This window comes from Erithacus rubecula (genome assembly GCF_903797595.1).
Source record: "Erithacus rubecula genome assembly, chromosome: 28".
In the NCBI taxonomy this organism is placed as follows: Eukaryota; Metazoa; Chordata; class Aves; order Passeriformes; family Muscicapidae; genus Erithacus; species Erithacus rubecula.
In genome coordinates, this window is record NC_136680.1 from 3031070 (window position 1) to 3044075 (window position 13006).

The following is a 13006-nucleotide window of genomic DNA, read 5'->3' on the forward strand; positions in this document are numbered from 1 at the left end:
TCTTGGGAGGTCTTTTCCAACCTCAGCAATTCTGGGATTCAGTGTGAGGAGTCATACTGGAGCAGTTGTGAGGGAAAGCAGCTCTGGCTGGAAAAAGGAGCACAGATGGTTCTGGTAGCCTTTTCCCCCAGCTGCTTCTGGCCAAAACAGCACTTCCAGAGTCATAAAATAAACATGTTTTGTGAGTATCCTTATGAAAAAAGCCTGCTGTGCTGGACATTTGTCTGATGGCCAGTTACAAACTCCAGATTGAAACTCTATTTGTATTTGTGAGTTCTTTCTCCATGGTGTCTGATAACATGTGACCTCTTGCTGCAGCCTTTCTTTTGGGTGGGATGTTTACAGGACCTCTGTCCTTTGTCCTGCCTCTCATTTTCCTTGAAGTTTTGGGAGCTTAGTTATGTTTCAGGCTGAGTTAAAATTAAAAGGGAATTAATTAAAAAAGGATGACCTGGCTGTAAGTGCGTGTGCACACACACACAGAGTCTGTGAACCCCAGCCCTGTTTCCTTCAGCAGCCAAGTTAAGAACAATTGAAGGAATCGGAAGGAATTTTTAATCTAGACAGAAATAGAGAAAAAGGAATGTCAGGATCTACAGGCAGATGGGGAGGCTGGAAAGAGAACAAGCAGCCTGGGGTGTCAGAGGTGTAGTGTGGGTGGTGGGGGGTCTGCCAGGGGTGCCAGCCTTGGGATTGGCCCTGACTGTGCTCTGTGCTGTGCAGGCACAGCCTGATGCAGATGTGCTGGCAGTACAACCCCAAGATGCGCCCCACCTTCATTGAGATCATCGAGATGCTGAAGGAGGACTTGCACCCCAGCTTCCAGGAGGTCTCCTTCTTCTACAGCGAGGAGAACAAACCTCTGGAGACAGAGGAGTACGAGATGGACTTTGAGAACATGGAGAGCATTCCCCTGGACCCCTCCTCGTACTCACAGAGGGACAAAGTGCTGGGCAGGGACAATGGACCCTCCATGGCCCTCAAGGGCAACTACGAGGAGCACATCCCTTACACTCACATGAACGGTGGCAAGAAAAACGGGCGGATTCTCTCCATGCCCAGGTCAAGTCCTTCCTAACACTTCCTGGTTGGCCCAAGGGTTGTGTCTGCTTTTGTTCCCCCCTCCACAAATCTCAGGACTCTTGTTATTGCTGCCACAGTGTATGACACACATCTACAAACTCTTCAGATTTTTAATCATCTTACGATTAATTTTTTTTTTTTTTTTTTGCCAAGTTGACTGGTTGTCAGTGGACTTATCTGTGAACATAAATGGAAGAGGTTTCCATGGCTGCTGTCCCTTCTGTAACCATGGTTTCACAACAGGAAGCGACCGTGTGAGTTCAGCTGAAGGAGAAGCATCCGCCTTTGCCAGCAGAAGACGTGAAGTTCTCTGGTGCCTGAGCTCCAGCCCAGCAGAGCATTTCCAGTAGAATTCCAGGCTTTCAGGCAGCCTCTCCACTACAGCTGAAGGATTCAGCACATCAGTCGCCAGATCCTCACATTGACCAATAGCTGCTGCTTTCATACTTTGTTTTCGAGGGGTGGAACCCCTGGGTGCGTGGGTGTGTGAGTGTGTGAGTGTGTGTGTGTGTGCAGTATCAACATGTGGGGTACCCTAAAGCAAAAGAGACATTGCTGGTTTTGTACACAACTTACAGAGCCTTCAGGCACATGGTGGGATTCTCGGGGTGTCCTGCACAGGGCCAGGAGTTGGATGATCCTGGTGGGTCCCTTCCAACTCAGCATACTCTATGATTCTCTGTTCTCACAGGAGCTTTCCTCTTCTTGGAAGTGTGTACTTATCTTTTTTCCCCATTTCCCTGGAGGGACTGAATCCTAAACAGATTATTTTTATACTGAGGACTCTTGGGAGCAGGTTTTCTCTCATTAATAAATGAAGAAAACGTGCTGGGAGCTAAATGAGCAGAACTCTGAGATTTGTGGGTACTTTCAAGACCAAACGAAGTAGGAGTCCCCTGACCTGAGACACGGAGTTTTCTGTCCTTACAGCATTGAGTATATATATTGTTTGTTGTAACATATTTAAAGATGTCTTTAGTTTAAATTTTAACTTCATATAAATTATTGACTGTTTATGATCCTTTTGGGGCGGGGAGAGTTTTGGGGGATTGTTTGGTCTTAAAGTGGTCCAAAGATTTCAGAACGAACTAATTTTAGCCTTGCAGGAGCAATGAAGCACATGTTCAGTTCATACTTGACAAGGCTTTGTAATAGTTTCATGATTTATACAACACAGTCAGCTGGCTCCAGTCAAAGCCCCATCTTGGGTGTTGGGAGCTGAAGGACACAGAACATCCTGAAGGACACAGCAGGACACGAGTCCTGCTCCTCCTCTGCCCCCGTGTCCCTCGCTTTGCCTTCCCTGCCAGAGAGGACGAGCACGAACTGGAGCTGAGGAAGGGACACTGAAGGGGGAGCACAAAGCTCTGGGCTCTGCACACCAGAGGTGCTGTGGTTTGCTGCCTCTCTGCTGCTCCCAGGCCTCCAGCCTTGTGTTCCCTGGGATTCCTGCTGCAGAACTGCCAGGATGCAGCTCGTTGGGATGTCAGCACTTGCCGTCAGGACTGGGCTTTGCTGTGCTGCTGTTTGCAAGGACAGAGCTGGTGGGAGCAGCACGGGAGCAGGAAGAGGATGATGGATGTCGCAGGCCTGTGTCGTGCAGGAGGTGCTTGAAGAGCAGGAGAGATGCTCAGTCCTGCCCTTGCTCCTGGAGAAGGCCAAGATGTGTCCTGTGCTCTCTGCCAGGAGAAGGCGAGGTGCCCTGGCTGGCAGGGCTGGGCTGGGCTGTGGCTCCAGCCCGGGCAGAGCTGCTGGGAGTGAGGCACAGGGGCTGCAGTCCCTAAGGAAGAGCTCTCCCAGCCCGGGGTGCAGCTGGTGCTGGGAGCCTCTGCCCCAGCTGCTTCTGGCCAAAACAGCACTGCCAGAGTCAGAAAAGGGGGCAACAGACTCTGGGCAGCACCGGGAGCTGCTGGGCCCTTTGCTGCTGGAGGGGTTGGTTCAGCCCAGGTGGAGGGTACCAGGCTGCTCCACAGATTTGGGTGGAAAACACAGTCCAGACATAGGTGAGAACCTTTGGATTTCAAAAGGCCTCGTTTACATTTCTTCTGCTTTACAAAGTCGTAACTGTTTAGCAGCTCTATACTACACTGCAGGAAAGAAGACATATTCTCACACTTTTCTAAGGAAGAGAAGTTTTTCTTATTAGAATTTTTTTATTTATTTTAATATATAAAACACTGTAAAAAAAAAAAAGCAACAAACAATTTGTTTTCTTAAACACACAGAACGTGTAAATTTGTATCCGCAAAATCTTGGCAGGTGGATGTGGTGGGATTATTTTTGTCCTGTTCTGGTGCAGTCTACCTCAGTGTTTCTTAAGGATATTTTTTAATACTACGCACCTCTAAACCTGTTGAAATATTCTGGTCTGGACCTATTGTGGATCAGGGAAAATCAGTATCAGCTGATTCCAATACCAGGGACCATGAAGGGAATGGGAAGGAGAATGGCTCGTCACTGTTGATCCCTAATCTGAACTGTAGTGGCCAATGAACTCATTTATAAATTTGGATCTGATCTCATCCCTTAGTTCTGTTGTGATTTAAAAAAAAACAAAACAAAAAAGAGCCATTTAAATTTTTGGACTTTAGTGAATTCATTACCTAAAAGGAGAGGCTGCTTCCTCCTGGATCAGCATGTGCCAACGTGGAGCAGGGACTGGGACCAGCCCTTGCTGTTGGGGTTGCATTGGGGTGGTTTAGTCCCTGCTCTTCTTGCTATGCACAGGTGATCCAAGGTCCTGGCAGTGGCCTCCTGAAACAAACCTTTCCCAGCACACCCTTGCTTTGATAACATTTCCAATGGCAGTGATCATAACTGTGGGAATAGAAGATCTTTTACCTGAAGGAACATTGGAACCTTGTATTGGGTCTGGCTTTTCCACGTGGTTGATACTGGTTGGCCCTGTGAGTACACATGGTTTGAACACTTGGATGGCCGAGCCAGGGAGCTGCTCCATGGACAGGCAGTCCCCTCCTGGCTCAGTGTCACCTTCACCCTGCACCAAACGGAGCAGTTGTTTGTCCCCAGCACTGTGTGAAGGTTTTTCATCCTTCCTACCTTGTGCCCAGGGGGAGGGAAGGCGTGTGGTACCAGTGGGGAGGGTATCGTGTTTCTCCTCTGTAAAACAAATAACACTAGTGGTTGCTGCTCGTGGCTGTTACAGATCACACTCAGCTGTAGAATTAGGAAGAATAAATGAACATCACCCACAAAGCCCAGCTCTCACTGCAGGAAAATCCTTCCTTGGCTCACAGCTGACACTTTGGTCTCTGCTGCTGGAAGATCCTTGTCCCGGGGATGCCCGAATGCCTCACTCAGATCTGGCTGATTCCTGCTCAGAGAATTCCTGCAAGTGGAGACTCAAGTGCTATTGAAATCTCTGGGGTGCTGCCAGGGACCCCAGCCCGGGCAGGGCTGCTGTGCTGAGCCTTCCTTGGGGGAGCTGCTGCTCTTTGCTCTGGCCACATCCTTATGGGGCAGAATTCCCCAGCTGCAGTGGAAGCACAAAACTTGCTGCTGCTGCTTAGGAGGAACCGAACAGTGGTGCAGGAGGAGGAGAGCAGATGGGATGGCTGGAGGAGGGCAGCCAGCAGTGGGAAGTTCTTTCTTTCCTTGCATTACTGTTTGTTGGAGGGTTGACTCCTGCCCTTGGTGGGCAGAGAGTGCCCCACTCACAGCACGGGGCAGCAGGACAGACCCCTCAGCCTGCCCAGGAGCAGCTGGAGCCTCCTGGGCACAGCCTGGCACCAACAACAGCCAGGAATCACTCTGGTGCATCAGGAGGTGTAAGAAGCTGAGCTCTGTTGTGCTTTCACAGAGAAAATGTCTGAAGTGTGAGGCTGGAGAGGTTTCTCAGAAAGGTTTCCACATTAAACTCGATTGCCACTTCCTGAACGGCTCTTGCCAATCTGGAACTTCTCTCGAGGGCCAGAGCAGCACTGCAAAGCTTGGCTGCTGGGTTAGGAACGTGTCTGACTTGGCTGCTTGTAAATACTCTATTGTGTTGTAAAATAGAAGAGCTCAGACATAAATTCTGTGCCAGCACTGGGTTGGGAAAGGTGATGGGAACTAGACCATGCTGCAGCGATGATGGTAAAGCAGCTGTGTGGATATGAAGAGGCTGCTTTTAGGTTGCTAAAGGGTACTCTTAATTTATGGGTAGTATATCTCTTTCCTCCTAAATTTGTATTATAGTGATGGGACACTTTGCTTAATTTTAGTCTGTTGGCTATAGTGTTGGTATCTCTTTGGAAAAAAAAAAATCTCAAAGTCGCTTCTTGTGTTACTGAGCTGACTGTGCTGAAGGCAAATAGGAAATGACAGGAGTGAGAAGGGTGCTGAGCCTCTGCTTTAGAGGAGGGAGGGAGGCAGAGTTCCCTCTCAAAGCCACTGTGACACAAAGATGGACCTGAGGTGTCCCGGGCCCTTCCTGCTACCAAGACTGGAACCTTGTTTTTACAAGCCAGAATGTAAAATATCTTTGTGCCATAAAACCTTACTGTCAAGGCTGTGCCAGGTGCTCCTGTGATCCGTGTGGGATGGGCTCAGGGCCTGGAGGGAGCTGGGAGCTGCAGCTGGACCCTGGGATCCTCTGGGAGCCGGGGACTCGCAGGAACCCGGCCCAAAGAGCTGCTGCCCCTCGGAGTGTCCTGTGGTCCAGGGAGAGGAACTGCTGAGTGGGTTGGAATCAAGAAATAGTTACTTTGTGAAATTCAACATAAGATTAGTTTGGTATTTGTATGAACTTAATGGAATTTGGTCTTTTTATTACCTTCTGCTTGGCTCTGTGTTCCCTCTGCTTGGATTCTGTCCGTGAGTGTCGCTGTAAAGCCTCGACGTGTTCAGCCTCGTTAGGAGCATCACAAGAGTGAAGCCAATCATCCAGCTGATTTTGGAGGAATCTGACTGTTGAAAAGCAACTCTGAAGTTACCATTTTTAGCAAATCTGCTGTCATTAAATGTGTATTTCTTTTTAAAATGAATTTGCTTGTCCTTCTTGGAAGGAAGCACTTATTCTTGCAGTTTGGGCAAATTCACTGCAGCACAATGCAAGCTGTAAGGGGACAGGTAGAGAAATGACTTTTTAAATATTGTGTAATAAAGTTAGTATTAACTCCTATGGTGTTGTTATTTTTTTGCCAACAGATTTGCAATCAGCCAGAAATTCTGTTCCTGGTAGTGGTTTTGTTCCAGTGTTCCAACTGGTGGTGTTAAATAGTTCCCTTTCTCAGCCCAGAAGGATCCCTTGGGGACAGGGTCTGATGGCTGGGAGGACCTGGGATAGTCCTGGCAGCTAAAGAGGAGCCATCAGTGGAGCTTAAATGTGAGCTCTTGCTTAGCTGAGCCCCAGCCCCTGGTCAGTCCCAGCAGCACCAGTAAATCTTGAGCTGAGAGCTCCGAGCTGGACTCGACACCAAAGCTCTGGAAATCCAGACTCTCCCAGCAGCATCCCAATGCTCCCACCATCCCCACCTCCAGGTCTTTTCTGTAACCAGGTCCCATGGAAACTGATGGAGAATTTTAGAAAGGCCACTTCTCAATCTGCAGAGGCAGTGTGTTATTTAAGCAGGAAAAGCATCACCTTTTGCTTAGTTAGGGGAATGATTTTATTCTTGGGGTATCAAAACTGGTTTGTATGTGAGGACCCTCATGGATTGGGGAACTGGACATCAGCTTCATCCAACACAGCCCAAAGCAAACACTCTTTGCTTCATTTAAATAAACCACAGATAGTTTCAATTACATGTTAGGTGATGTTCTGTGAAGTCTTGGGTTTTTTGGGTTTTTTTTCCCAGTTCATACTTGCTGCTCCCACCTTTCCCTCTGCGTATCTAAGGTTCCAGAATACAAATAGTACTGCAGATACCTCTTGTTTGAAATAAAGGATCAAATGTGCCATGATTTATTTTTTTTTAAAAGGAAGAAAAAAGAAAAACCTTCCCCTTTGATTTATTTTTTCAATGTTTTCATATCTAAGAGCCAAGCAGTGACATGTATAGAAAATCTTTGAATAGTAAAAAAAAATCCTTGCTGTGTGTCAGAATATTGAACAATTAACTGTTTATATTAAAATTCTGAATAAATTATCCAAGAATAACTGTCATTTTGTGTCTGCTGTCTGTGCAGCACTGAAGGCTGCTTTGCCATGGAGAAAGCACTAAATTCATACCTTGGAATAAGTTGCAAAATAAATGGTGTTAAGGAAAAAACCAAAACCCACAGCTCAACCAACTGTAGGCTTGTAGTGTGAAGCCAGTGGAATTCCTCTACCTGATGGCTCTGGTGATGCCTGTGCTCACCTCGGGGCTCTGGGGTGATGCCTCTGATGCCATCAGGTGAACTTTGCTGCCAGGATTACTTTTGGGGTATCAACAGCTGTGGCTCTGTGATGTAATTCTGTTATTTCCTGTGCATTTTCTGTAATTCTGTAATTTCCTGGGCGTGGACCAGGTGTTCCCTCCTCAGTGCCAGTTTTAAAGCATCAAAGGCAGAGGATCAGCCCCAGCCCTGTCCTGTGGTGGAGCTGCTGTCCTGCCCAGGCCCCTCTGGGGGTGTTTCTAACTTAAACCTGCTTTTGTTTCACTGGAGCCAAGGTTTCCTCCTGATCAGCTGCACCAGTGAGGTGAGGGCTGTCCCCTGCTGCCAGGGAGTTGTGCAGAGCCCAAAGATCCTCCTGAGCCTCCTTTTCTCCAGGCTGAGCCCCTTCCCCAGCTCCATTCCTTCTCTGGACACCCTCCAGCCCCTCTGGATTTCTGCAGTGAGAGGCCCAGAACTGGACACAGCACTCAAGGCCCCACCAGTTCTACTTTTTTCTAAGCCTCTCCTGAATTCTCTCACTGTGAGAATGATCATAAACAAATGTATTTTAAGATGTTTTGGAGTTGCTTCTTCTCGCTTGTTCTCTGGGGATCCTAAAATGCAAAAATAAGCAAAGCCAGGAAACTTGAACTTGCTGTCCCAGGAGGTTTGTTTTCCACTGGGCTCTCTGGGATGCTGTGGGGAGGCTGCTGATGCTGGGACAGTCCTCGTGCCATTTTCCCTCTTCACTCTTCCAGGCTGTCTGCACAGCTCAGCTTCGGCACCCCTGAGCCGTGTCAGACACGTGGCAGGAGGAAAAGAGCTCATCCTTGTGTGAGCCAAGGACAGCTCACCATCCCATCAGCCTGAGCAGCTGCCTGGTGTTTCGGAGCTGCCCTGATCTCTGATGCTAATCGAGCTCTTGTGGACTTCAGAGAAATTAAACCTTAATTCCTCTTTGCTCTTGTGGTTTCCTGGAGCACGGGGTAATTGCTACTCTAAGTGCTGCCAAAGCTGCGGTCTCTGAGTAATTGGAGTGTGAGTGGTTCTTGTTCTGATTAGGGTTTGGCTGGGGCTGGTGAGTGCTCGGGGCTCTGGGATGAGGAGCATGTGTGTCTCAGCTTGTTGGGAAGGAGGCAATGGCTGTGCCAACAAACCCGAGCTGGGCCGTGCCAGGGGCTCTGCCTGCTGGCCAAGGGCAGGGCAGGAGCTGAAGTCATTGTCTGTCTCCTGTACAGGTCAATATGGTCAGTACAGGCATTTCTGTGCTGTGCTATCACTTCACCCTGCCCAAGGCACACCTGCTGGGCTTTGGGGTCCCTGTTGCTGCACAAGTCAAGCCAGGACAGCAAAGCCCAGGGGCCGGCCATGAGGAGCCGTGTGCAGGAGGCTGATGAGCCGCGGTGCGAGGAGCCCACGGGCAGGGCCGGGCGCGCAGGGCTCTCGGGGCACACGCAGCGGGTTTTCTCCGAAGGGAACAGGAAGCAGTTGCAGCAATAGCTGCACCTCGCAGCCATCGTTGAGTTCAGGGCTGCCAGGGCCCCTGCATGGCTGCCTCGGGCTGCAGAGCCCTGCCGGAGGCTTTGCTGGAGCCTTGCAGAGCGCAGAGCCGGTGAGGGGGCAGCGAGCAGCCGCGGGGCTGTGCGGCGGGGCTGCAGCACGGGAGAGCCGCGCTTGTTTGCGCCCCAGGAAAGGGGAAGCGGTGAGAGGGCTGAGCTGCGGCCCCTCGGCAAACCGCCCTCAGGGCCGCTGCTTCCCCGCCCGGGCTCCGCTCCTCGCTCTGCCCCGGCTGCTGGACGAGGAGCCGGGCTGGCTGATCTGAGCGAGCAGGAACCCCACACAGAGATGCCTCCAGCCCTCGGGGTAAGTCGCTCTCTGCACAGGCTCCATCCCGCAGCAGCAGGGTTGTCACTCACCTTCCTCAAGGCCTTGTGAGGAAGCGGCTTGTCTTGAAGCCAAAAGTTCCCAGCCCTGGGTTTGGTGCAGCTTCAATGCAAAACATGGGCTGGGGAGGCTCAGCCTGCAGGGGGTTTTGCTCTGCTGGGAGTGAAAGGTGAGGATTTAACCCCCAGGAGTCATCATGGTGGGCTCTGGGGCAGGGCTGGGCTGGCTGGGCATCCTTTGGGTGCTGCTCTTGGCTCCTGCTGCTCCTGTGCCACTGCTGAATGTTTGCAAAGATACCCTGGCACTGCCCACAGCTGGGTTTGGGCTGTGCACAAGAGGGGCCATGCCTGGGACCCCCAAATTCCACTCTAGACTGCCTAGCCCAGGGCTGGTCCCCAGTGTTATCAGGAAGAGGGGATGTAGACAGGGCTGTACTGGGCAGGTGACACTTTGGGGTTTGTGGCCAGGCAGGAAAAATGCTTTTTGACTCCTGCTTTTGTGTATCACCTGCCCAGCCTGGGCTCCAAGCTGTAGAGATACCTGTTGTCATTCCCAAAGTGTCTGGCCTCTGCTCAGCAAGGCCACAGGCATCAGCTGAACAACAGGGAGGAGTTTTGGTCTGGCCCCAGAACCCAGTGGCTGCACTGGGGTAAAACCTGGCTTCTTCAGCCTAACTGAGGGGCTGGGAGCAAAGTCTGGAGCCTGTCTGGGCTGTGGGGCTGGTGCCAGCTGGGAAGAGTGGGCTTGGAGGGTAGGGAGCTGGGTCTCTTGGGCAGTTTGGGGTTTCTCCCACCTGCGTCCCTGTGTGGGAGAGCTGAGGAGGGCTCGCAGAAATGCCCTTGCCCGAGGACTGGGACTTGCCGTGAGCCACAGGATGATGTTGATGTTGATGTTGATGATGTGGGTGGATGAGGTCTCTTGCAGTCCTTTGCAGAGGCTCTGCCACAGCACTTGAACATGAGAAAAAAAGTGTAAATAGTGAGCTTTCATAAATGTCTTGTGAAGACAGCCTTGACAGTATCAACTCTTACCCTTCACTGAGGGTGAAAGTGACTCAGCCAGGTGACAAGAAGTGCCTGAAAGGTGATGGTGTGTCATGCTCACAGCCATGAATGGAGCAGAGAGGCTTTGGCAGAGGGCCGGGGGGCTGTGGTGTGTTAGCAGCTTGTTTTCTGTTTCTGTCTGCAAGCCTCGAGCAGCACTCAGGGGCTGTGTGTGCTCCCAGGCCACTAATCCGCAGGCCCAGCTGTAGGAAGTCACTGACCTGCCACACAGGTGGGAACGCCAGGGACCAGGAATTTCTCTCTGGCTACGGCTTCCATCAGCTGATACTTCTGACAAAACACTTGGCTTCTCCACTCCCCCCTTGGCAGCCCCTGGGCTGCAGCCTGCAGCGCTGCCTTAGAGCGCGCTGAGCTCTGCCGTGCTCCGTGCGGCGTCTCCTGCTCGGGGCTCAGCCTCGCACGGGGCTCCCAAATGTCAGACTCGCTGCTCAACCACTCCTGGCCATCGTTTTCCAAGCGCTGGAAGAAGAGATGGTCCTTTAAGAGAGGTAATGGCCTGTGGGGACGGGGGGCTGAGCGTGTTGGTGGGAGCTGGGCTGTGGCAGGGACAGCTTGTCCTGGACTGAGCAGGTACCAGAGAACCCGGGGCTCGGGCAGAGCTGGTTTTGAGGTGCCCCCTGCTCCTCCCTGCCAGGGACACTGTCCTAAGTGGTGGTTAACGCTTTTCCTTTCATTTAGTCTTCTTTTCAAGGCATATAATTGCCTCCAGGAGCTGGGTAATGGGTTAAATATCAGCCTTTTGGTTTTGTAATAAGTTTGTTTCGTGGCTGGCAGTGAGCTGGAGGTCCCGGTGCTTGCAGACAGCTGTGTCTGCACGCTGCCTGGCCAGAGTTTGGTGTTTGAGCAGATGTGGAGGAAAAGATTCCTTCAGTGTTTCAGTGAGGGCTGAAGAGCAGAGCCCCCGTGTCCGAGCCCTGGCGGTCTGGGTGGCCCTGGCTGGGCTTCCCTGTGTCCAGCAGCAGGGGTGGGAAATGGCAGCGACTGGTGTGAACTGGCCTCGTTTGTGCATGCGGTGCCGTGACTTGGAAAGAGGGAAGTGAGAGCCCCAGGAAGCAGGACATTTGCAGTCCTGGAGGAGCCAGACACTTGTTGTGTCCTTGGGAGCACACACTGCCTTGAGGCTGATGCTTCTGGGTACCTTTAACTGCAGCATCAGAGCTCCTGCTTCTTATTCTCCTTCATTACTCTCCTCACACTCCCAGTTCTCTTCTACTGTGGATGTGCAGACCAAGATCCAAACTGAACAGCTGAGAGAAGGTTAATTCAGAGCAGGAGGCAGGGGGTCCAGAAGGATTTAATGTGCAGTGAGCCTCAAGCAGCCTCCCCCATGCCATGCTGGCTGGGGGTTGTGGGCTGGCTGGGAAGGCTCAGGTGGGCTCATTTCTCTGACAAATGAATCAGCCTCACTCTGCTCCCAAGCACTGACTGCTTTGGAGAGTGCCTGGGTACAGCCAGTTCCCTTCAGCAGCACCTGCAGAGCAGTTTGTGCTCTTGGGGCTTTTGCTTGGGCACAAAATAGGTGTCACTCAACTCCTCTCCCACACTGATGTGCTGCAGTGTGGCACTCGCTGGTCCATGTGGGCCCTTCCCCCAGTGCCCCCCAGAGCCACTGCAGGAACCTGCACAGTGACTTGGAGGGAATCAGAGGGGCTGCAAACCCCCCTGAGCTCTGCTGAGACCCTTCAACTGAGAGAGCAGTCCCAGCTCCCTGTCCCTCTGCCCTCTGTGCTCAGGAGCCCGGCCCCAGCACAGTGATAAGGCAGCAGCTCTGTACAGAGTGTCACTCTGTGGGACAGCTTATCTTCCCCTGTGCAGCCAGAGCCAATCCCCACTGCTGCCAGGGCTGCCATGAGGGGCCCATGCCAGGCGAGGGACGGCACTTCAGCCCACCTTGGCACAGGGAGTTCAGCACTTGCTTCCCAGAGGTTTCTCCCTATAGCTCTGGACACCCTGCAACAGGACAAGTGAAGGGCAGCTGGTGTGGGGCCAGGAGGGCAGGGGTGGGTCAGGGGAAGATGGAATTATTTTTATTTCTTGTCAGTGATGCTCTCCGTGGTTTCCCTACAGTCTCTAATCCTGGCTGCTGGGAAATGCCCAGACATTCTTGTCTTTCCTTCCTCCTGGGATTGTTTCACGGAGCAGAGCTGCCCAGTGCCTTTGTCCTGCCACATTTAGTGTGGTCTTTCCCCAGTGGGAATGCAAACAGTGTTTGATGTTGGAGGATGTGACTGGTGTGGCCAGAGCTCACATCCATGTTTTCCTCTGATGTGTCCCCTCCCAGCGCCAGCCTGGCTGCAGGGTCACTTGGGGACATGCAGCATCCTGCACCAAGCCAAGGGACAGGCAGGTGAGGATGGGACACTGCTGGCAGGGCTTGTTCCAGTGCTGGCTGCTCTGGTGCTGTCACCTGCTGTGACACTTGTGGCTGCAGCTCCAGTGACCAGCCTGTCCAAGGGAAATCAGCACAGCCAGTGACAGGGGGGAGAGTTTGACTGGAGGTCTGAATTGGAATCTTGAAAATCTCTGTTGGGATCCCAGTGGCCTTGGGCACAGTTAGAAGAGCATGAAGGCTTCTTCCTTGAGCCAGGGCAGCTCAGCCAGCTGATCCTGCTGTCCCCACAGCATCAAACCCCTTGAGACCATCCCAGACTGTCACATGTCGTGGATTCCTGTCA

At 51.8% G+C, this 13006-nt stretch overlaps 2 protein-coding genes across 5 annotated transcripts in view; both read left to right on the plus strand.

Annotated features, from left to right (window-relative positions):
- Positions 1 to 6990, plus strand: part of INSR (insulin receptor) — a 55100-nt gene extending 48110 nt beyond the window's left edge. The window contains exon 21 of the mRNA XM_079328241.1: positions 724 to 6990. Coding sequence (XP_079184367.1) covers positions 724 to 1078 — 355 coding nt within the window. The 3' untranslated portion in view covers positions 1079 to 6990. The remainder of the gene's footprint in view (positions 1 to 723) is intronic.
- Positions 6991 to 9093: 2103 nt separating this feature from the next.
- The window catches only part of ARHGEF18 (Rho/Rac guanine nucleotide exchange factor 18), a 50902-nt gene continuing 46989 nt past the window's right edge, over positions 9094 to 13006 (plus strand). Inside the window, exon 1 of one of the 4 annotated variants that reach the window (XM_079328240.1) lies at positions 9094 to 9246. Coding sequence is in view for 3 of the 4 variants with exons in the window: in XM_079328238.1 (XP_079184364.1) it covers positions 10744 to 10819 (76 nt within the window). In the remaining variant the exon portion in view is untranslated. Of the gene's footprint in view, positions 9247 to 10486; positions 10820 to 13006 lie in introns of those variants that run through there. The other 3 variants (XM_079328238.1, XM_079328237.1, XM_079328239.1) reach the window with 3 other exon arrangements.